The sequence below is a fragment of the Struthio camelus genome, chromosome 3 (genome assembly GCF_040807025.1).
Source record: "Struthio camelus isolate bStrCam1 chromosome 3, bStrCam1.hap1, whole genome shotgun sequence".
Classification (NCBI taxonomy): Eukaryota; Metazoa; Chordata; class Aves; order Struthioniformes; family Struthionidae; genus Struthio; species Struthio camelus.
In genome coordinates this window covers 671,406-692,549 of record NC_090944.1, presented here as the reverse complement: position 1 = coordinate 692,549, position 21,144 = coordinate 671,406, and the positions used below count along the sequence as shown (strand labels likewise).

General features: G+C 66.6%; 3 protein-coding genes across 15 annotated transcripts; 2 read left to right on the top strand and 1 right to left on the bottom strand.

Annotated features, from left to right (window-relative positions):
- The first annotated feature begins 118 nt into the window (after positions 1-118).
- SNX17 (sorting nexin 17) lies at positions 119-9,350 on the top strand. 4 transcript variants are annotated; one of them, XM_068936557.1, is made up of 15 exons: positions 119-311; positions 3,613-3,687; positions 4,217-4,334; positions 4,873-4,937; positions 5,123-5,233; positions 5,668-5,758; positions 5,936-6,023; positions 6,412-6,481; positions 6,588-6,680; positions 6,848-7,051; positions 7,417-7,539; positions 7,688-7,765; positions 7,941-8,015; positions 8,396-8,437; positions 8,529-9,350. In XM_068936557.1, exons 1-15 carry the CDS (start codon positions 252-254, stop codon positions 8,646-8,648), a joined length of 1,413 nt encoding a protein of 470 aa, XP_068792658.1. In that variant the 5' UTR covers positions 119-251; the 3' UTR covers positions 8,649-9,350. The 4 variants fall into 4 exon arrangements, with proteins under 4 accessions (XP_068792658.1, XP_068792661.1, XP_068792660.1 ...); XM_068936560.1 differs by having other exon boundaries at positions 144-311; positions 6,974-7,051; positions 8,416-8,437; XM_068936559.1 differs by having other exon boundaries at positions 145-311; positions 6,974-7,051.
- A 122-nt stretch (positions 9,351-9,472) lies between these two features.
- On the bottom strand, positions 9,473-11,919 carry ZNF513 (zinc finger protein 513). The gene is made up of 3 exons (XM_068936561.1): positions 11,839-11,919; positions 10,996-11,589; positions 9,473-10,682 (listed from the first exon to the last, which is right to left on the bottom strand). The coding sequence occupies exons 1-3, from the start codon at positions 11,876-11,878 to the stop codon at positions 9,931-9,933; spliced, it is 1,386 nt and encodes a 461-aa protein (XP_068792662.1). The 5' UTR covers positions 11,879-11,919; the 3' UTR covers positions 9,473-9,930.
- Positions 11,920-12,110: 191 nt separating this feature from the next.
- On the top strand, positions 12,111-20,077 carry LOC104138093 (E3 ubiquitin-protein ligase RNF19B-like). Of its 10 annotated transcripts, XM_068936564.1 has the most exons (12): positions 12,111-12,147; positions 13,695-13,791; positions 14,523-14,616; positions 15,357-15,429; positions 15,524-15,971; positions 16,387-16,577; positions 16,955-17,105; positions 17,680-17,834; positions 18,235-18,378; positions 18,569-18,706; positions 19,173-19,446; positions 19,613-20,077. In XM_068936564.1, exons 5-12 carry the CDS (start codon positions 15,532-15,534, stop codon positions 19,785-19,787), a joined length of 1,668 nt encoding a protein of 555 aa, XP_068792665.1. In that variant the 5' UTR covers positions 12,111-12,147; positions 13,695-13,791; positions 14,523-14,616; positions 15,357-15,429; positions 15,524-15,531; the 3' UTR covers positions 19,788-20,077. The 10 variants fall into 10 exon arrangements, 9 of the variants coding, with proteins under 9 accessions (XP_068792665.1, XP_068792666.1, XP_068792672.1 ...); XR_011139928.1 differs by lacking the exon at positions 12,111-12,147 and having other exon boundaries at positions 13,657-13,791; positions 18,264-18,378; XM_068936565.1 differs by lacking the exon at positions 12,111-12,147 and having other exon boundaries at positions 13,657-13,791; positions 16,958-17,105.
- Positions 20,078-21,144: the final 1,067 nt, after the last annotated feature.

Sequence of the window (21,144 nt, the reverse complement as noted above, 5' to 3'; positions counted from 1 at the left end):
GCCATGGGGCGGGGCGGGGGCGGTGCCATGGCGCGGCGCGGGGCGGAGCCGGGGGCGGGGCGGAGCCGGGGGCGGGGCGGAGCCGGGGGCGGGGCGGAGCCGGGGGCGGGGCGGAGCCGGGGGCGGGGCGGCGCCATCGCGGCTCCCCGCGGGGCGGCGCCGTGGTGCGCGCGGCGGCCCCGGCCCGAGATGGCGGCGCGCGGCAGGTAGCGGCGGGGCGCGGGGGGCCGCCCGGTACCGACACCGGCACCATGCACTTCTCCATCCCCGAGACCGAGACCCGCGCCGGCGACGGCGGCGCCGCCTACGTGGTGAGCGGGGGCGCGGCCTGCCCGCGCGGGGCCCGGCCCGGCCCCGCGGTCCGGTCCGGTTCCGGTTCCGGTTCGGGCCGCGTCCGGTTGTGGCCCGGCTGCTCAGCGGCGGCGGCCGCGGCCTGGGCGGCGACCGCCGGGCGGGGAGGGGGGCTGCCGCGGGGCCCGGCCCGGCCGGTGCGACTGCGCCGGCGTCCGGAGGGCGGTTGGGGCGGGGGGGTCCCGCGTCCCGCCGCCGCCGCCGCGGGGGGGGAGGCCTCGGTGCCCCCTGCCCCGCTCCGCAGGAAGCCGCGGCCCGGCCCCCCCGCTCGGCCCCGCCCCGGTCCGGCAGCGTCTGCGGGCGCCCGCGGCGGCGGCCCAGCCCTGCGCCGGGGCCCGGCGGGCCGCAGCCCCCTCTCGGCCCGCGCCGGCGCCTCCCTGTCCGCCGAGGAGCGGGAGAGGGCGGCGGGGGCCCTGCTCCCGGCTCGGGCTTTGGCCCGTCTCGGCCCCGCGGGCCTCAGCAGCGCCGGCCGGGGGCGGCGGGACGAGCGGCTGGGCCGGGGGTGCCGAGCAGCCGGGCCTCGTCCCCTCGGGGGGCAGGCGGCGGGGGCCCCTTTCCCAAACGGTCCCTCCTCCGCCGGGGCCGGAGGCCGTTTGGCCCCCCCGGCCCGACCCGGGGCTGGAGCGCAGCCCCCAGCCCATCCGTCCCCCGGCTTCCTTCACAGAAGGAAGTTTCTCTTTTTTTTTTCCCTGTTTCTTTTTTTTTTCCCTGTTTCTTTTTTTTCCCCCTGTTTCTTTTTTTTCCCCCTGTTTCTTTTTTTTTTCCCTGTTTCTTTTTTTTTTCCCTGTTTCTTTTTTTTTTTCCCCCTGTTTCTTTTTTTTTCCCCCTGTTTCTTTTTTTTTCCCCCTGTTTCTTTTTTTTCCCCCTGTTTCTTTTTTTTTCCCCCTGTTTCTTTTTTTTTCCCCCTGTTTCTTTTTTTTTCCCCCTGTTTCTTTTTTTTTCCCCCTGTTTCTTTTTTTCCCCCTGTTTCTTTTTTTCCCCCTGTTTCTTTTTTTCCCCCTGTTTCTTTTTTTTCCCCCTGTTTCTTTTTTTTCCCCCTGTTTCTTTTTTTTCCCCCTGTTTCTTTTTTTTCCCCCTGTTTCTTTTTTTTCCCCCTGTTTCTTTTTTTTCCCCCTGTTTCTTTTTTTTCCCCCTGTTTCTTTTTTTTCCCCCCTGTTTCTTTTTTTTTTCCCTGTTTCTTTTTTTTTTCCTGTTTCTTTTTTTTTTTTCCTGTTTCTTTTTTTTTTTCCTGTTTCTTTTTTTTTTTTCCTGTTTCTTTTTTTTTTTTCCCTGTTTCTTTTTTTTTTTTTCCCTGTTTCTTTTTTTTTTTTCCCTGTTTCTTTTTTTTTTTTTCCCTGCGCGGTGTGAACGCCCTCCTGGCCGGGCAGCTCCTGGAGGGAGCGGGTCCTGGTCCGGGTGGCAGGGAGAGCGCTGGGCGCGGAGCGGGCTCTCACCGCCGGCTGCCGCTCGGCAAAGGCCCCTCTGGCTGCGAGGGGCGGCGGTGGGGGGTGCAGGGAAACGCATCCCCTTCTGCGCTCCTCTCTGCCGGCCGTCTGGGGCGAGGGCGGGCTGCCTGGGGGCCTCACGCAGCAGGGCGCTGGGATGGGGACGGCCGGGCAGGCCGCGAGGAAGGGGTTCCCTGCCCCTGGCAGGAGGAGGAGGCCGAGGCAGGCGGCGGAGCCCCGGCCTGCAGCCGCTGGCACCGCCGCGCTGGGGGCGTCCCGGCCGCGCGGTGCCCGCTCTCCAGAGCTGGCCGCCGGGCCCAGCCTGGGTGCCGCGCTGGCCGCAGCGTTGCTGCACCGACGTCTTCAGGAGGAGCCTGAGAGATGAGCTGTCCGCCGCCTCTCCTCCTCGCTGCGGGGGGTTATCCCTGCCCGCCGACTTGGGGACGCTCGTGCCTACGAGGCTGCAGAGCGGCTCCTCGCTCTCCCTGTGGCTGGGCAGAAGCAGAATTACACGTTTCTGATGTCAAACAGATCTCTCCCTTTAATGCGCTTGTACTTTTTGAGCAGTTTTTACCATGTTTACTGAGCTGCAGGTCTGTGCTGACGCTGACTCATCTTTTGATGAGCAACACACCAAAATCCTTCAGCACCTTTATTGTACTTATCTCTGAGAGTCCCAGGTGTTTATCTGACCCACTCCTCCCTTGCTAAGGTTTATTCTGCGACTGCTGACAGCAGCCTTTTCAGGTCCTGGCTGCGCTAGAGGGGGTGGACGGGAGGCTGTGCACGGGGGCTGTCTGTCACATGCACCAGCGGGGCTGGATCTCAGCCTCGCCTAGGCAGCTGTGGGGGTGCCCAGCGCTGCCTGGCCCCCAAGCTGCTGGAGACGCTGCCCGTGGAGAACCGGGAGAAGGTCCCCGGGCTGTGCGAAGGGAGGGTGCCTGAGGGGCACGGGCGCTGCAGAGCCGTGCGCTTTGGGGGCAGTGCGTGGAGCGGGGTTGGGTCGCATGGTGCGCGAGCCCTGGCTGCTGCAGGCTGCGGATCTCTGGGCTAGGGTCAGTGCCTGCAAGACAAATGCAGCTCCTGCAGTGGTACTCGACCCCGGCACAGGGCGGGCAAGGGGAGCCAGGTGGGTCTCGGCTCTTCCTGGGGCCTGGGCAGACCGTGCCAGCAGACCCTTGTCTCCCTGCTTTGGGAGCGCCTGCTCGGTCCCAGGTCAGGGCAGCGCAGGGCTGATGTTCCTCATGCTGCGCAGCTTCCGGGTCACCCGACTGTGGAGCGGTGTCAGGGGCTGCGCTTGGGAGAGCGGGCCTGGCCTCCCTGGAGCTGCAGGCACTCCTGGCCTGTTTACAGGGAGTCTTTCCATGGTAACTCACAGCCAGACGCGTCTGAGGCTTTCCAGACTGCGTGTCGGGCTGAGCCGGCCCTTGGCTCAGCTCCTGCTGGTGGCTGGAGCGGGCTGAGAGCTGAGCCTGGGGCCCAGCTCCTCGTCACATCCCCTCCCTCTGGTCACTCGAGTCCAGCCACCTCTCTGAAGGGAGCAGCTGAGCAGAAACAAGCCATTTGCTCTCCTGGGCTGGCTTTTCTTGCTGTCCCAGTGCCCTGCCCACAGGAGGGGTGCTGGGGGACCTGGGTTGGGGGTTCCCTATCTCCCCCCACAGCTGGGGGAGCATCGCCCCTTCCTAGGCTGCCCCCCTCTCCCTGCCGCTGGGCTGGGCCCCACGCAGGCTCCTTCCTGGGCTGGGCTGCATCCCCCCAGCCTGGCAGGCTCTGGGGCCCTTCCACCCCCAGCGCACGCCTGCGAGGGCTCGGTTATGACGTGCGTCTCTCCCCACAGGCCTACAACATTCATGTGAACGGTGTGTTGCACTGCCGAGTGCGGTACAGCCAGCTCCTGGGGCTGCACGAGCAGGTAGGGAGCCCCGAGGGGGCTGGCTGGGGCCGGCCCCTGGCTGGGGTTGAGGCACTGCGGCAGATGAGCCTCCCCTCGGGGCAGCTCTGCTGGGCCTTGTAGCGCTCGCTGTGTTCCTCGCAGGCGAGGTGCTGGACCCTGCGGTGCCGGGGCCCAGCCTGGCAGCCTGGTGGGTTGGCCACCCTCAGGCGCTGCGGTAACGCGCCAAGCGCTGCTGGAGAGCTGGAGGAGTCGGGCTGTGCGGTGGCTGCGAGTAGGCACGTGTTGTCCAGAGTTGGACTCTGCCTGAGCTGGAGCACGGGGCTGGGCGAGGGTCACTTTCTGGTCCTTGGCGTTGGGTGCGCACGTTCTCTCGTGCTCTGCGATGTCCTGTCTGAGTTCTTGCAAACTGCTAGGTTCCCATTTGGATGGGGAAGGGGTCGTGAACTCTCTGCTCCCCTTGTCGGGGCCCCAGAAACTGCTGGGAAGGGAGAGTCAGAGCAGTTGCCCTCTCCCTGGCAGCTCTCGTAGCACTGTCCTGTCTTTCCAGTTAAGGAAAGAGTATGGCGCTAATGTGGTCCCAGCCTTTCCTCCAAAGAAGATCTTCACCCTCACCCCAGCAGAGGTAGAGCAACGACGGGAACAGCTGGAGAAGTACATGCAGGCTGGTAAGCTGCCTGTGCCCCATGCCCCTCTCTGTGTGTTGAGGCTCAACGCCTGCTTCCCTGTCAGAGTTGCTCAGGGCACTGCCTGGATTACCATGCCCATGGCCCAGCTGTCTTCCAGACCTGGATTTGACCTGTTCCTCCCCACAAAAGCTCAGTTTGCTGTGGCCCATCTTGACGTCCCCAGTCTTGCTCAGGTAATAGCTGGCCTTCTCCACTGGATGTCAGCCAGCAAGTAGTACGAGCAGGGCTGCTTCTCTGTCCCCAGCCCTTCCCTTTCCCCATGCTGGCAAGGGTGGGGACCTGCTGATGCCTCCAGGTCCAGGGAATCCATAGCTGTCTGTGTGCACACCCTACACACACATACACACACACACACACACACACACACACACACACACACACACACACACACGCTCGCTCTCTCTCACGTTCGGTCTGGGTACAAAGTCAGAGGGACTGTGGAGTAGATGGGAAGGGGCGGGGACCCAAGCAAATTCCCATGTGTTGCCTGACTCCTTGTCCACGTTCCATCATCCAGTGCGGCAGGACCCAACGCTGGGAGGCAGTGAGACCTTCAACAGCTTCCTGCGCAAGGCCCAGCAGGTGAGGAGGGGGGGGCGGGAGCTGCTGGATGTGGTGGGCTGCTGGGGTAGCCTGTGTGGGGTGAGTGCAGATCACCTAGGCTGGAGTGGCGTGTGGCAGAGCCCTTGGACTGCAGGGCAATCTGAGCAGGGTGGGGTAGTCTATGGTGGATGGGGCCAGGCTGCTAATCCTGTTACTCTTTTTAGGAGACGCAGCAGATACCCACAGAGGAGGTGGTGCTGGAAGTGCTGCTCTCCAATGGCCAGAAGGTCAAGGTCACCATCCTTACCTCGGACCAGACGGAGGATGTCCTTGAGGTGCCAAAACTCTTGTGCTGGCCAGAACTAACCCATCCTGCCAAGCCTGTGACTTCCTACGTTTGCAGGATGTGTCCCCTCCCAGCCTGGCAAGCCATGAGGCAGCCCCCTCACCCTCTCTACCTTAGCCTCACCCCAGAGCAAGGATTGTTTTGGGGACCGGGAAGCTGTGGGGCTGGTTACGGTATGCCTGTGCCTCTTCCTGGGTCCAGCTCCATGTTGGGAGGTCCCCAGTTGTTTCATGGTGGCAGTGATTCCCCTGATCCTGCTTGTCCACTTGCACCCCCTGCCCTGGCCCCCAGCTCAGCTGAGGCCCTGGCTTCCTGCTGGTGGGAACCCTGCCGATAATGCACGCAGACCGGATCCTGCCATGTGGCTCCTGGGTGAGGTCACGGAGGCAGTGGGAAGTGGTGACTTCCTGCTCTCACCCCCAGGCTGTGGCCTCCAAGCTGGATCTGCCTGATGACCTGGTTGGCTACTTCAGCCTCTTCCTGGTGAGAGAGACTAAGGACGGAGCTTTCTCCTGTGAGTAGAGTGTGTTGAGGGCAGCCATGCAAGGGCTGTGGCGAGGCAGCTGCCCTGGGAGTGGGAGAGCTGTGCCCGAGAGCTGTGTTCTTGGACCAGGTGGCCCTGCTCCGGGCGGTGGGGGGCTGGCGGGCTCCCCCTGCTCTGAACCACTGCTGAGCTGCCTTTTCCCTGCAGTTGTGCGGAAGCTGCAGGAGTTCGAGCTGCCATACGTATCTGTCACCAGCCTGCACAACCCTGAGTTCAGGATCATTCTGCGCAAGAGGTGAGCTGCAGGGCCAGAGGGGCAGCAACTGCTGGAGCAGTGGGATCATATCCAGGGTCTCCCTGCTTTGCAGAGGAGACAGCCCCTTCCCTCCTGCCATCACAGCCCATGGGACGCTTTGACCGCCAGGAACGTGCCTGGCTGTTCCCAGTAGTGACACCTGGGGCTGGGCTGCCCTCTCTGTTGGGCTTGTTTCTACTTTCTCAGAGGCAGCACTTCTTCCTGCTGGCAGCTAATGGGGAGGAGAGGAGCATGGCTAGCTGGAGACTACCCAGAGGGAGCTGGCCATGAGAGCCAGCCCAGCTGCTTTTCCCAGCATGTGAGGTGTTATTCACCTCACTGCTGTTAGGAGAGGGAGGATGAGCTGACCTATGTGGTTTCCTTCTAGCTACTGGGACTCCTCCTATGATGATGATGTAATGGAGCATCGTGTGGGGTTGAACTTGCTGTATGCCCAGGTGAGTTGGTGCAGCCCAGCTGGCAGGAAAAGAGCACTGCATCCCTCAGCTACCGCTGTGCAGGGTCTTTGGGCCCAGCCACTCACCAGGCTCTGCTTGTTGGCAGACGGTGTCGGACATTGAGCACGGATGGATCCTTGTCAACAAGGAACAGCACCGGCAGCTCAAGTCCCTGCAGGAAAAAGTCTCCAAGAAGGAGGTAGGGGAGGGGGCGGTGCTGTGCCTGGAGCAGTCTGAGGCACCAGGCTGGCACTGGCACGGCTCCTGTGGGCACCTGTGGGGCCTGTTCCTAGCCTGGGAGTGCTGGGACTGAGGCAAGGTGGGAGCGTGGCTTTCTGTGCTGAGCTCGCCTGGCTCTGCCCACAGTTCGTACGCCTGGCGCAGACCCTGAAGTACTACGGCTATCTCAAGTTTGACCCCTGTGTCACCGACTTCCCTGAAAAGGGATGCCACGTCGTTGTTAGCGCTGGCAACAACGAGCTCAACTTCCAGGTGCGGCTGCCGAGCGAGCAAATCAAGGAAGGCAGCTTCAAGGTCACACGCATGCGGTGCTGGCGGGTCACGTCCTCGGTGAGTGCCACTCGCCTGCAGGGCCCTGGGAAGCGAGGAGGGCTGTTTGGGGGGGGGGGGTGTCTGTCAGGACCCTGCTGTGCAAGGCTGCTTTAGCAGCTCTCCCCAGGGAAGTCACTGGCTGTGTTGTCTGCGTCCAGCCCAGCTGGCCTGGGGCTGGTCTCAGTTCTGGTCTGGGGCTGAGTGAGGTCATTGGTACGAACGTGGTTTGAGAGGCTGCTGCTGTGAGGAGAACCGACAGTGATGAAAGGCCAGTGCCGGTTGGGCAGGGGCTCTGGGGCAGACTGCCAGCCGGGCAAAACTCATGAGTGCAGGGGTCAGGGAAATCCTCTGAAAACCTCCAACCTTGGCATGTGTCCTTTCAGGTACCGATGAGCAATGGTCCCTCAGGGAGCAGCCCAGGGAAGTCAGAGGTGAAGCTGGAGCTGGCTTTTGAGTATCTAATGAGCAAGGACCGGCTGCAGTGGGTCACCATCACCAGCCCACAGGTAGGGCTGCCTGCGTGCCAGGCTGGCAGCAGGGAAGGGTGGGAGCAAGGGGGCAGCTCTGAGGGGGAGGCTGGTCTGGGCTCAGTGCAGGGTGGCAGGAGGGTGTGTGGAGCTGGGCTCCGACAGCCTTGTGATGCTTCTCTTGCAGGCCATCATGCTGAGCATCTGCCTGCAGTCCATGGTGGATGAGCTGATGGTGAAGAAATCCGGAGGCAGCATCCGCAAGGTGAGGGTTGGGGCTGGATGCGCTCTCTGGGAGGAGGGGGGGGGGGCATCCTGCCCTGGCAACTCCATGGGGTCCATGCTCGGCCCTATTCGCTGCTCTCAGGACAGGGCCAAATGCGCTCCTGGAGCTGCCTGTGAGGAACCCTGCCACTGAGCTGAGCCTCTTCCCTCTGCAGATGTTTCGCCGGCGGGTGAATGGGGCCCTGCGGCGCTCTGACAGCCAGCAAGCTGTGAAATCGCCGCCACTGCTGGTGAGAGAGACCTCGCTGCCCCGGGAGGGGAGACTAGTGCTGCTAGGGGTTTAGCCCTGTCTCAGGTACCTGAACTAGTGCAAGAGGCCAGGGGCCTCGAGGCGTGACGCTGGCCTTGCTGTGCCCTCCCTGGGGCTGGCAGCAGGGAGGGCCCTAGTCAGCGCAGCAGGGCTGCGGTGCCTCGCCCCTGCAGCTCTGGGAAGGGAAGGGGGTCTCAGGCCTGTCCCCAGCAACCAGACTCCCTAGAGGAGAGAAAGGATCGTGGCCTAGCAGCCCTGGGCCTTATTCCTGAAAGGTTAGAGAGGTTCCTGGAGGCAGGACACGGAAGGGTGGCCGAGGGGGTCCTGCCTCAGCCGCTGCCTGACTACACTGTCCTACAGGACTCGCCTGACGCCTCCAGGGAGCCGGTGGTCAAGCTCTCGGTGAGTTGTATGTGGGCACGTTGGATGCTGCCGCCCTCAGCCTCAGTGGGGATAAGCAGGGCCTGTCCTAACGTGTCTCCCCTTTCCACAGAGCAAGCTCACTTCAGTCAGCCTACGAGGGATCAGCCACTCCAGCTCTGCTAACGATGTGGGCGCTAACGACTTCCATGGCAATTATGCCTTCGAGGGCATTGGCGATGAAGACCTGTAGTTGCTCCCCCTTCCCATGGACAGCACTGGCCTGAAGGCCCAAGGGCCTTCGCTGAGGAATGTACAACCTGCAGACAGGTTGCAATCGACGTGCCTCTCACCTGCTACCATCCACCTTCCCCTGCTCCCCGAGGGCTGGGGAGCTCATCCCCAACCCACCATTGCCTTCAGGGTGGGGGCAGCTGAACTCCTCCTGCTGCTGGCTTCCAGCGAGGGGGGCTGTGCTGGAGCCCAGCTGGGAGGGGGCTCGTTCCCAGAGTGGCCCCGAGCAGCACGCCCCAGCCAAGCCCTGGAGCAGGCATCGCAGAGCCTGGTCCAGCTCTGGAGGGAGCAGAGCTGCCCCCTTCCCACCCTAGGAGGGCCTGGGCCAGTGCCAGGCCTGGCCCAGAGCTCGCCTGTAGCACCAGTGTGAGCGACCAGCTGCCCCAAGGTGGCTGGGGGCAGCAGCCTGGTGGCACCGAGCGGCCCTCGTGAGGCTCCGTAATGCCAAATTAGCATTTAGGTCTCTGCTCAGAGACAGACTGCATTAAACTGTCTCCAGTGGGGCTCTGCGCAGAGCCCTATTTCTAACCCGCTCATAGACTCTAGCGTAATCTAGGCTTGTAACCACGTATCTTCTGCTGCTCAGACTGACCGGAGCATTAATGGACAGTAACCAATGTTTACACACTGCAATGATGATTAAAATGGATCCTGATTGGTACTGGGCCATCTGTTGGGGGCGGTGGGGAGAGAGACGAGGGCTGCTGTCCTGGCCCACACCGTGGTAGTCCTGTGCCTACCCGTTTTGGGAGCAGAACAAGGCCCCCAGGGAGAACAGCGGATAACAAAACTGACTGTTTAATGCTTTTATACAACAATATAAATTACACTGACCGGCATGGCAACAGCCATGGAGCCAGTCCTGTTCCCCCCACCCTCCCCACCCCGTTTCTCCCAGATTCCAGCCAAGGAAGGCTCTGACAGGCAGGAACAGGGTCCCTCCCCCGGGACGCAGCACCACCGCTATAACTGATCGTGGCCATGCTGGCTGGGGTGGGCCCGAGCTGGGCAGAGGTGGGTGCTGCCCGTGGCTTTGCCCTGCCCCAGGGGTAAAGGGCTGCTGGAGAGCGGGCCCCTGCTGCCCCCAGCACAGCTGGCCCTGATTAAGGCAGCCCAAGCCCCAGAGGAGTTTCTGCCATCCCTCCCCCAGGGAGGGCAGGCCCATGGCCGGGATGCCCCACAGCGGAGGCACCCCGGGGCCCCATGCAGGGCCGAGCCCCTGCATGGGGCTAAGTGCTGTCTCAGGGCAGAGCTGCGCCCACAGCAGGAGGGGCCAGGAGGGCTTTGGCATTGCGTGGGTTTACCCAGCTCTCAGCCGTGTGGCCGTGGATCTTCTGGTGGCGCTTGTAGTTGTCCCAGTGGCCAGTGGTGTAGGGGCAGTCCCGGCACTGGAAGGGTTTCTCACCCGTGTGCCGCAGCATGTGCCGCTTCAGGTTCATGCTCTGGTTGCAGCTGTAGCTGCAGAGGCTGCATTGGAAAGGCTTGTCGCCCGAGTGGATGCGCCCGTGGCGCTTGAGGTTGGCCAGGTTGCCGCAGGCATAGTCACAGAGCTGGCACTTGTAGGGCTTCTCGCCCGTGTGCACTCGCTGGTGCCGCTTCAGGTTGTCGAGGTGGGCGGAGGCGTAGGGGCAGAGCGGGCAGGCGAACGGCTTCTCCCCGCTGTGCGTCTTCATGTGCCGCGCCAAGTGGTTGGGGTAGTGGGTGACAAAAGGGCAGAGGCTGCAGGCAAAGCCCTTGTCCCCGGCGCCCTTGCGGGGGCTGGCGCCTGGCTCGGTGCCCAGCACTGCCAGGCTGCAGCGCCCGCAGACCTGCTCGGCCAGGCCTTCATCCTGCGCGAACCCGTCGTCCAGCACCAGCCCGCACATGCGGCACGTGAAGGGGAAGAGCAGCTCGGGCAGCGCGGCCGTCTCATCGCCCCGCAGCCGAGTGCAGCCGGGCAGGAAGGGGCCGCTGCCGCTGCCCACGTGCAGGCTCAGCTCCGGCAGCAGCGGCTCTGCGGGGCAAACGCAAGCGGGGCCGTGAGCGGGGCGGTACAGGGCCCAGCTCCCTAAGGAGCCCCAGGCGCACGCTGGGGAAGATGCTCCAGCTGCGTGGGGCCCGGGGAGGGCGGTGCCACAGCGCGAGGCCGGCGGCAGGTCGCGCCAGGCCTGGCAGGCCCCAGGGGCTCGAGGGCGGGCGCTGGGATGGGCACGAAGGTAGAGGGCGGGACGTGCCCGCGGGGGCAGCAGGGGGGCCAGGTCCCCACTTCCCCCCCACCCCGGGCCGTGCCGTGGGGCGCCCCCAGGGCCGGTCGCCCCCGCCGTTACCTGGGTCCTTGTCGCGCCGATGCGGCCCCTCGCCTTCGGGCAGGCGGTGGCTGAGCATGTGCCGCTTCAGGTTGCGGCTCTGGTTGCAGCGGTAGTCGCAGGCGGCGCACTGGAAGGGCTTGTCCTGGCTGTGGACCCGTTCGTGGCGCTTGAGGTTGCCCAGGCTGCTGCAGGCGAAGCTGCAGCACGTGCAGCGGTAGGGCTTCTCCCCCGTGTGGGTGCGCAGGTGGCGGGTCAGGTTCACCAGCTGGGCAGAGGCATAGGCACACTGCGGGCAGGCAAACGGCTTCTCCCCGTTGTGCGTCTTCATGTGGCGCTTGAGGTGGCTGGAGTAGTGGGAGGCGAAGGGGCAGAGCTGGCAGGAGTAGACGACGCGCTGGCTGCGGCCCCCCTCGGCCCCCGCGCACTGCAGGCAGCTCTGCCCCAGGCTGGCGGCCAGCTGCAGCCCGCACTGGCGGCAGGGCAGGGCGGCGGGGCCGGGCTCCCCGCCTTCCTCGGGGTCGCTCTCCACGCTCAGCTGCTGGTAGCCGGAGGAGCAGTCGTCGTCGCTCAGCGCGTAGGCCGGCACGGCGACCTTCCCCACCGGCGTGTCCGCTGCGAACGGCGCGGGGAGGGGGCAGCGTCAGGGCCGGCCGCTCCGCGGGGAGCCCCCCCCGGCCCCGGCCCCGCCGCCCCGTCGCGCTGCGCCGGCCCCGGGCCGGGCCCCGCCGCGGCCGCCGCCGGGGCAGGGCGGTAACGGGGCCCTCAGCGGGCAGGGCCCGTTGCCAGGCGGCTGCCGCTGCCTCCCCGCCGCCCCGCAGGCCGCTCCCGCCCGCGGCCGCTGACCGGCCGCCGCCCACTCACCCTTCACCGGCTGCGGGTGGCTCTGCTTCCGCCGGGGCATCGTGGCGGGCCCGGCCCGGCCCCGCCGCCCGCCCGCCCGCCAGCCCGGGGCGGCCGCCGCCGCCGCCCCGCCTCAGCCCCCCGCACTTCCGCTTCCGGCCGGGCCGGGCCGGGCCAGCGGCGGAAGCGGAGGCGGGCGGCCGGAAGGGAGCGCCGCTCCGCCGCCTGCCCGCTGCCCGCTGCCCCGCTGCCCCGCTGCCCCCCCCGGCGCCCGGCCGCGGGCCCGGTCTCGGCGTGCGCGGGGGCCGCCGGGGCCGCGGAGCGGGAGAGGCAGGAGGGGGCCGGGGGGCGGGGGGGGGCCGGGATGGGGCAGGACCGGAGATTGGGGGGGGGTCCGGGATGGGGCGGGGGGGGGTCTGGGATGGGGCAGGACCGGGATGGGGCGGGGGGGGGTCCGGGATGGGACGGGGGGGGGTCCGGGATGGGGCAGGACCGGGATGGGGTGTGTGGGGGGGTCCGGGATGGGGCAGGACCGGAGATTGGGGGGGGTCCGGGATGGGGCGGGGGGGGGTCTGGGATGGGGCAGGACCGGGATGGGGCGGGGGGGGGTCCGGGATGGGACGGGGGGGGTCCGGGATGGGGCAGGACCGGGATGGGGTGTGTGGGGGGGTCCGGGATGGGGCAGGACCGGAGATTGGGGGGGGGGTCCGGGATGGGGTGGGGGGGGTCCGGGATGGGGCGGGGGGGGGTCTGGGATGGGGCAGGACCGGGATGGGGTGGGGGGGGGGTCCGGGATGGGGCAGGACTGGAGATGGGGCGGGGGGAGTCCGGGATGGGGCAGGACCGGAGATTGGGGGGGGGGGGTCCGGGATGGGGCAGGACCGGGATGGGGTGGGGGGGGTCCAGGATGGGGCAGGACCGGGATGGGGTGGGGGGGGTCTGGGATGGGGTGGGGAGGGGTCCGGGATGGGGCAGGACCGGGATGGGGCAGGGGGGGGTCCGGGATGGGGCAGGACCGGGATGGGGCAGGGGGGGGTCCGGGATGGGGCAGGACCGGGATGGGGGGGGGGGCCGGGATAGGGCAGGACCAGAGATTGGGGGGGGGGTCTGGGATGGGGCAGGACCGGGATGGGGTGGGGGGGGGTCCGGGATGGGGCGGGGGGGGGTCTGGGATGGGGCAGGACCGGGATGGGGCGGGGGGGGTCCGGGATGGGGCAGGACTGTAGATGGGGTGGGGGGGGAGCGGGACAGGGACAGGGACGGGGCAGGGAATGGGGATGGGGATGAAACAGGGACAGGGCAGGGACGGGGATGGGGACGGGGACGGGGACGGGACAGGGCAGGGAATGGGGACAGAGCAGGAGTGGGGATGGGGATGGGACAGGGACGGGGCAGGGACGAGGATGGGGATGGGACGGGGAAGGGGCAGGGATGGGGCCAGGGCAGGGGCCGGGGATGGGGCAGGGCCGGGGACAGGGAAGGGGCAGGGACGGGGATGGGGAAGGGGTAGGGACGGGGACAGGGAAGGGGCAGGGACAGGGATGGGGACAGGGCAGGGGCCGGGGATGGGGCAGGGACAGGGACAGGGAAGGGCAGGGACCAGAGATGGAGCATGGATGGGGACGGGGCAGGGACGGGGATGGGGCAGGGACAGGGGCCGTGGGGACCCTGGTCCCCGCAGAGGGCCAGAGAGGTGGGAAGGGGTGTGACGGGGCAGGGCTGCGTGGCCAGAAGAGCCGGGGCGACCCGCGGCCCCGGCCGGGAGCAGCTGGGGGGGGGCGGCAGCGTGGGGCCGGGCAGCAGGTCTGGGGGGCGGCTGCGGGTCTTGGGGCTGGGGCTGTTCCCTGCTGATCGTCTCCGTGCCTGCGCGTTGGCAGGGGCGGCCGCAGCGCGCTCCTCCGCTGTGCAGCGAGGCACGGCCCCGACCCTGGCCGCCGGCGAGCTGCAGGACCCCCGGAGAGGGGAAGGAGCTCGGTGAGTCGCCTGCTGGTGTCTGTCCGAGCCCTGCGCAGGGCCGCGGCGCCCGCCCGCGTGCCCTCGGCCCGGTGTAGCCCTGCGGGGCCGCGCTGGCCGGGGGACCCGCTCTGTCCCGTGGAGCAGGGGCAGGAGCTGTGCGGAGCAGAGGAGCCAGCTCTCCCTGCCCAGGGCCGGCACTGACAGGGCACGGGGGGGTTTCCTGCCAGGCAGTTTTTGAGGTCCGGGGTCTGCGCAGCGTCAGGGAGCCCAGGGCTCGCGGGACCCGGCTCTGCAGCGCCGCGGTGGACAGCAACGCCTGGCGGGACAGGAAGGGGTTGAGCAGGCAGCTTGTCCAGGCAGGACGGCCGGAGGAGGGGGTCGGGACCCAGCTGTCCCGTGTGCAGTGCAAAGAGGCCCCTGCAGAGCACTGGAGGGTCTGGGGATGCTGGCAGAGAGCGCCTGGGTGGCCAAAGAGGGACGAGAGGACAGGGTGCGCAGGCGCACAGGAGGGCGCTCGAGTTAGTAGTGAGCTAACTCAAGGAGGTTGGGCCATCTCCATCCTTGGCTGTTTTCAAGGCTGGATTGGATGAAGCCCGGAGCAACCTAGTCTGTCCGCGGAGCTGCCCCGTTTTGGGCGCAAGGTTGGACTAGGGGGCCTCTTCCCACCTGAGTTCCCCTGGGATCCTGGGATGATGGCCACGGGCAGCGCCGCTTTCCCCGCCTGCTGCTGAGATTTTGTTTATTTCCAGGGTGCGGAGGGAGTCGAAGGCATTGGGGCCTCGTGGTGGTCCTTGGGGAGCCACGTCACCCCCCCCGTCGTCAGCAATGATTCCCCATTGACAGGTACCGGAGGGGCTGGTTTGATCCCTGCCGGTGGTTGTCGCTTGTGCTGCGCAGCCCCGGCTGTTCAGGCAGCAGGTCGCAGCCCTGGTGCAGGAGCCTTGCGCACGTGGGGCGTCTCCTCCCGGGGCGACTCCGCGGATCAGACGCACGGTGTCCGTGGCGTCGGCGCAGCCGGCGCTGCCGCTCCGGTTCTGGCTCCTGCCACCCTGCCGGGCAAAGCTCCTGCCCCCCTGCCCTCCGCGCTGCCGGAGTGCCTTCCTTCCCCTCGCCGCCTGCAGCGCCTCTCACTGCCTAACAACTGTTCAAATCACAGAATCACGGGATCACAGAATGGTTGAGGTTGGAAGGGACCTCTGGAGATCATCTAGTCCAACCTCCCTGCTCAACCAGGGTCACCTAGAGCATATTGCCCAGGGTGGCGTCCAGGCGGGTTTTGAATCTCCCCAGGGAAGGAGACTCCACCACCTCGCTGGGCAACCTGTTCCAGTGCTCTGTCACCCTCACAGCAAAGAAGTTTTTTCTCAGTTTTTTTCTCAAATCAAACTTCAGCCAGATTTCCACGGCCTCAAATTTCCAGTCTGGGGGTTGTGGGCTGCACTGGGCCTGTTGGCGAGGCAGGGGAGCTTCGCTGCAGCTGGGTTTTGGTGCTGTAGGGTTGGGGGGGGGGTCTCACGGGTGCTGAGGGCCCGTTGCCACGTCCGTGGGCCCAGAGCTCACTCTCGCCTGCGGTTCCTTCGCAGGCTGAGCGACACTGATGCTGCAGCGGGAGATGGTCCAGCCGTGGTCCGTGGAGGTGCGGGCTCCGAGGCCCAGGTAGGAGCCCAGCCAGCCGGCCATGGGGCCGCGCTGGGGCTGGTGTCTCTCTGCTGCCCTCCGTGGCCTGACAGCAGCCGGCACCTGCCCTGAGGTGCCACCATGAAGCGTCCCACGCGGGTGCCTGGGCCTCTCCGCGTCCTGGGCTCCCTTGGGCGGAAGCCGCGGGCTGTCGGGGAGATGTCGCTGGAGCCGGAGCCGGGGGGCCCTGAGGAGATCCACGTCACGCTGCCCCTGGGTGAGGACGGGGAGCTGGTGGAGTGCCCCCTGTGCCTGCTGCCCCAGCCGCCCGAGGCCTTCCCCACGCTGGCCTCCTGCGCCCACCGCTCGTGCCGGGCCTGCCTGCAGCAGTACCTGCGCATCGCTGTCAGCGAGAGCCGCGTGCAGGTGGCCTGCCCGCACTGCCCCGCCGCGCTCCAGCCCGCCGACGTCCACCGCCTCCTGGCCGACCCTGTCCTCTGCGACAAGTACGAGGAGTTCCTCCTGCGGCGGCTGCTCGTGGCTGACCCCGGCACCCGCTGGTGCCCCGCGCCTGACTGCAGGTACTGCCGGTACCCTGTGGGCCTTTTCTGGGCTCCATCCCCTCTTGCTTTGATCCCGTGCGTGGTTGGGGCTGCTCACGGAGACGTGGTGCTTCCCGGCTGCGGAGCCTGGCCTGCTGCGTTACCCGCCGGGATCAGAGCTCTCCCCGCGGGCCCGTCCATGATGGGCCAGTGCTTTGGGCCCTGGGGGGGGTGGCGGGTGCTGGATGGGGAGGGCTTTGCTGCAGCTATCAAGCTGGTGGGGCTGGCACCCGGCTCTTCCGCATGCTGGTTGCGGTGCAGTGCAGACCGGAGCGGGGACCTGCCCCTCCACGGGCTGCTGTGCCAGGGACGGGCTGCGCGCGGTGCAGGGACGCGGGACGGGTGGTGGGGACCGACGCCCCCTCCCACCGCGCTGACTGCGCTCTCCCCGCAGCTATGCCGTCATTGCCTATGGCTGCGCCGAGTGTCCCCGCCTCACCTGCGAGCGCGAGGGCTGCGGCACCGAGTTTTGCTACCACTGCCGGCAGCCCTGGCACCCCGACGGCCCCTGCGAGCTGGTGCCGCGGGCCCCCAGCCTGACCACCCCCTCGGCACAGCTCGTCCACCAGGAGGATGCGGCCCATGGTGAGACCCTGGCCCACGGTGGGAGTGAGTAGGGCAGGGAGCTGGCACGGCCGCTGGGCTCGGACTTTCCTGCTCGTGGGGACTCTGGAGCCTCAGCCTAGTGGTCCCCGTCGGCTGCCTCTGCGTGGGGACGGGTAGCCCCTGTGCTGGGTGCTCGAGCTGGGGATGTGGAGCAGGACCTTGCTGTGCTGGTAGTGCCCAGGTCACCCAGGCATCTGTGTCAGTGGCAAGTGGCGTCTGTCCCAACGGACCCTGGCAGGGTGAGGGTGGAGGGCAGCAATCCCAGCATAACGTGCGGAGATGGAGCTGCACTGTCCTGTCCTGCTCCACCCCATCCCGTTCCTCCCCACCCCATCCCACCTCCTCTCCCCCACCAGCAGAGGCCGAGGACATCAAGGTCTGTCCCCGCTGCGGTGCCTTCATCATGAAGATCAACGATGGGAGCTGCAACCGCATGAACTGCACAGTCTGTGGCTGCCTCTTCTGCTGGCTCTGCCTGCGGGAGATCTCCGACGTGCACTTCCTGAGGTCAGTGCGGGGCCGAGGGGCTGCTGAGAGCCGTGGGGCTGGGCAAGGGGCCTGCTGGGAGCTGAGGGGCTTGTTGGGGCTGCTGCTGGGCTGGGCTAGGGGACCTGCTGTGGGGCTAGAGGAGCTGCTATGGAGCTGAGCTGAGGCTGAGGGCTCTCCCGGGAGCTCTGGGGCTTGCCTGGTGGAGCTGGGGGACAGGGAGGCCCTGCTGAGAGCTAGGGCTGTGGGGTAGGCTGGGTGGCAAGACCGTCGGGGGAAGCAGAGGGGTCTGTGCTGCTGGTCTGCCGGGTCTGGCTGCCCCGTGGGGCCAGGCGGGCTGTCAGCGCCCCACGGTCTGGGCCCCAGGCTGGTGGCCGGCGCGCAGGAGCGGGATGGGGTTAGTACCATGCCCAGGGCTGGCTGGGCTCCGACCTTGCCCCGTGGCCCATGGGGTGAGGTTGGCTCGTGGACAGGCAGCGCTGCCACTGCTTTCTGCTGCCCCGTGGGTCTCACCCCAGTGCCAGGGACCGGCTGTGCCGGTGTCTGCCTACCCCGGCACAGGAACCACTGGGCCAGCCCCACTCTGTCCCCACAGCCCCTCCGGCTGCACCTTCTGGGGGAAGCGGCCCTGGTCTCGGACCCGGAAGATCCTGTGGCAGCTGGGCATGGTGCTGGGGGCGCCCATGGTGATCTCCCTCGTGGCAGGCATTGCTGTCCCTGTCATCACCATCGGGATCCCCATCTACATGGGTAGGAAGGTACTGGCAAAGGGCCATGAGTCCCTGTAGTCCTACTCCCTGCTGAGCCGTGGTGGCCCCAGATGGATACCCAGCGCTCACCACCATTCGCAGCATGTCTCTGTGCCGTCCCTGTCTCCCCGTAGTCCCTCCTCGTGGGCATCTCTCCCCTGCTGGCCCCAATGTCCTCCCCCAGGGAGGATCCCTGTCCCGACCCAGAGAGGTAGGGGCTCATGTGGGTGAGAGGAGGAATCAGGTCTGGGGGAGTTCTCCAGGGATGCGTGAACCATGGGGGCTGCACTGTCGTAGCTGTCTGCCACTGGGGAGGTGGAGGGGGAACCTGCAGCTCTGGCTAGAGCTCTGCCAGGGCCACAGGAGCCGAGACAGGGCCTGTGGGCTGAGCTCCTCTGCAGGACCCCTGCACCCGCTCTTGCTTCTCAAGGTGCTAGGCCAGAGCCGGAAGAGCAGCCTGTCGGGGTGCCAGCAGTGCCTATCTGTCACCAGCAGTGTCCTCCTGTCTCTCTTCGTGTCCCCCATTATCATGGCCGTCACAGTTGGTAAGTGCTCCTGGCCAGGGATGGGGGGGGGCCCTGCCCAGGTCTCGGCAAGACCAGGGCTGGGGCTGCCGTAGGGCATCTCACCAGGGGCTCTGAGAGCTGGGGTGCCGGGGTGGCACATGGGGGTCAGGGTGGGGCGGGGGGGGAGATGCCAACAGGTGCCGGTCACTAGCTGTGCATCTGCTCGCAGGAGTCGGTGTGCCCCTGATGCTCACCTACGTCTATGGGGTCGTGGTGGTGTCGCTGTGTCGGAGCCGCTGGGGCTGTGGGGGCAGCCGCGGCCAGCCAGGAGACCTTGGCATGGTGGAGTTGGAGAACCTGACCAAGCGTGAGTCCTGTGCTGCTCGCTGGCCTGTGCCCTGCATCGGCCTGCACAGCCCGCGGTCCTGCTCGTGGCTCTGGGGCTGTGACAGCTCTGGGGCTGGTGGCCATCCATGGACCCATGTCCTGCCAGGGCTGGAGGGCCCTGTTCTGCTCTGGGAGGTACTGTGCAAACCCCTGTCCCAGCTGCGAGGCTACAGCTGGAGGGACACAGCGACCCACTGGTGCTGGGCGGGGGGAGGTGGGTGCTGCCCAAAATCACAGCATCACAGAATGGTTGAGGTGGTTGGAAGGGACCTCTGGAGATCATCCAGTCCAACCTCCCTGCTCAAACAGGGTCACCTAGAGCATATTGCCCAGGGTGGCGTCCAGGCGGGTTTTGAATCTCCCCAGGGAAGGAGACTCCACCACCTCTCTGGGCAACCTGCTCCAGTGCTCTGTCACCCTCACAGCGAAGAAGTTTTTTTTCTCAGGTTTAGGTGGAACTTCCTGTGGTTCAGCCTGGACCAGCTTGTTTCCGAGCCCTACCAAGATGCTGTTTCTCCCTCTGCTAGTGAATGAGCTGTGGTCAGTGCTGCCCAGCCCCCGGGGGGCTGAGGACGGAGTCCCCGACACGACCGCCTCCCTCCCCAGCAGCAGTCGCAGCCAGCGCCACGGGGCCGCCTGGAGGGAGCAGGACAGCCGGTCGGCCAGCACAGTGGGCCTCGCGGGGAGCACGCTGAGCGAGGGCCAGGACGTGTCCCACAGGTGCGCCCGGGCTGGGCCCATGCTGCCCCGCTGGGGGGGGCTGAGGGGGGGGACTGACACGGCGCTGCCCCAGAGCCACCACCCCCTTTCCCAGTGGCCTCCCCCCACGCTGGGCAGGGACTCGGCAAGGTCCTGGGCTGCTGCCCTAACCCCTGTCTGTCCGCAGGGAAGGCGTCAACATCGAGGTGGAGGTGGCGATCGAAGCGGTGCCGCATCCTGGCCGCGAGCAGAGCCTGTGCAGCGCCTTGTCAGGGCAGAGTCTCTCTGGGGACTCCCTAGGGGGCCCCAGCGATGGGTGCAGCGCTGCGGGGGCACGGCAGAGTGAGGGGGACTGTGGCTGAGGCCTGGGCAGCATGGAGTGGGGAGACCCCCCCCCGCCATGATCTCAGAGCCCTTTTCTGGGCTCCCACCCTCCACCGACACGAAGATCCCATGTGTTCCCGTGGCAGAGCTGGGCGCCGGGGCCGGGGGCACTGCAAGTCCTGTGCACTGGGTCCTGGCCAGCCCCCGGCTGGGCAGGGGCTCCCAGGGCGCTCAGCTCCACCGGCGCCGCACGCCCAGCTCTATGCACCCGCTCTGCAGAGACAGCATGGAGCAGTGGCACCGCTAAAAAAATAAATTTAATCGCTGAGGGTATGCGTCCTGCAGCACAGCCATCCCCCCAAAGGGCACAGCCCCATCTGGACAGGCCCCCGTTTGCGGTGCATCCCCTGCACTGGTGCTGCACAAGGGAGGGGATGGCTGGGCGGGGGGGGGGGTCCCAGGGCCTGCGTGGCTGTGGGATGGGGCCAGTCCCACACCAGTGCAGGCGGTGGAAGCTGGGGCTGGGCCGGGGCGGGGGGGGGGGGGCAGCAAGGGGAAATAGCAGAGTAGTCGGGGAGCCAGGGGAGAGTGGGGATGTGCCCTTGTGCAAACACCCCAGCAAGCCGAGCCTGGTGGGTGCAGGAACAGCATGGCACAGGGCAGGCAGCTGGGATGGTGCCGCAGTGCCTCGGCCAGCACCGTGCAGGCAAACAGGACGCTTTGAGGCTGCCCCTACTGTTGTGCCCGCAAGCGAGACTGGCGGCACCTGGCTGCAGGCAAGCAGGTTTCGCGCGTGGTGCAGGATGGCACCCTGGGGCGGGCGGGGGGGGGGGGTGCAAGGCAGAGCTGAGGGAGCATGCAGGTCTCAGTGTGGTGAGCTGCAGCTGTGTGGACCTGCATCCCTGAGTGCCCCTTGCTGCTCTGCCATGGGTGGGGTTTTTTTTTTAGGGGGGAAGGATCCCAGCGCTGGGGGTGAGGGCAGCTGTGCCCTGCACTAGGGTGGATGCAGCTTTAATGTAGCAGGTGCTGCAGGATGGGACCCACCTGGATCCCCATCAGCACAGAACATATGGCAGGAGGCGAAGGGGGCCTCACTGGCACTAGACCCAAAGTGGGACAGAAACCAGTGCTGGAGGCAGTCTGGTGCCTGGCCAGCTAGAGGAGCCCTGGCTGCAAGGCCACGTGCAGTGCCCAGGATCCCAGAGGTGGTCTGGCCCCCCGGCGCAGGGGCCCTGCACAGCCCTGCCCAGGGCCACCGCAGCTGCCAGCACGCTGTCCAGCGTGGGGACACATCTGCATACACTGATAGATAGGGAGATCTCTCAGTCCATGCTCTCCAGCCTCCACTGAGCTTAGCATATATGCCTGATGGCCAAGCATACGTGTGCTGCGCAG

Coding starts and splice junctions, on each gene's coding strand:
- SNX17 (XM_068936557.1), top strand. CDS start 252: ATGCACTTCTCCATCCCCGAGACCGAGACCCGCGCCGGCGACGGCGGC. Junction 5,234..5,667: donor AGACGGAGGATGTCCTTGAG/GTGCCAAAACTC, acceptor TCTCACCCCCAG/GCTGTGGCCTCCAAGCTGGA. Junction 8,438..8,528: donor AGCCGGTGGTCAAGCTCTCG/GTGAGTTGTATG, acceptor CCCTTTCCACAG/AGCAAGCTCACTTCAGTCAG.
- ZNF513 (XM_068936561.1), bottom strand. CDS start 11,878: ATGCCCCGGCGGAAGCAGAGCCACCCGCAGCCGGTGAAGG. Junction 11,590..11,838: donor CCACCCGCAGCCGGTGAAGG/GTGAGTGGGCGG, acceptor CGCCGTTCGCAG/CGGACACGCCGGTGGGGAAG. Junction 10,683..10,995: donor TCGGCGCGACAAGGACCCAG/GTAACGGCGGGG, acceptor TTTGCCCCGCAG/AGCCGCTGCTGCCGGAGCTG.
- LOC104138093 (XM_068936564.1), top strand. CDS start 15,532: ATGAAGCGTCCCACGCGGGTGCCTGGGCCTCTCCGCGTCCTGGGCTCC. Junction 16,578..16,954: donor CCAGGAGGATGCGGCCCATG/GTGAGACCCTGG, acceptor CTCCCCCACCAG/CAGAGGCCGAGGACATCAAG. Junction 18,707..19,172: donor GTTGGAGAACCTGACCAAGC/GTGAGTCCTGTG, acceptor TTTTTTTCTCAG/GTTTAGGTGGAACTTCCTGT.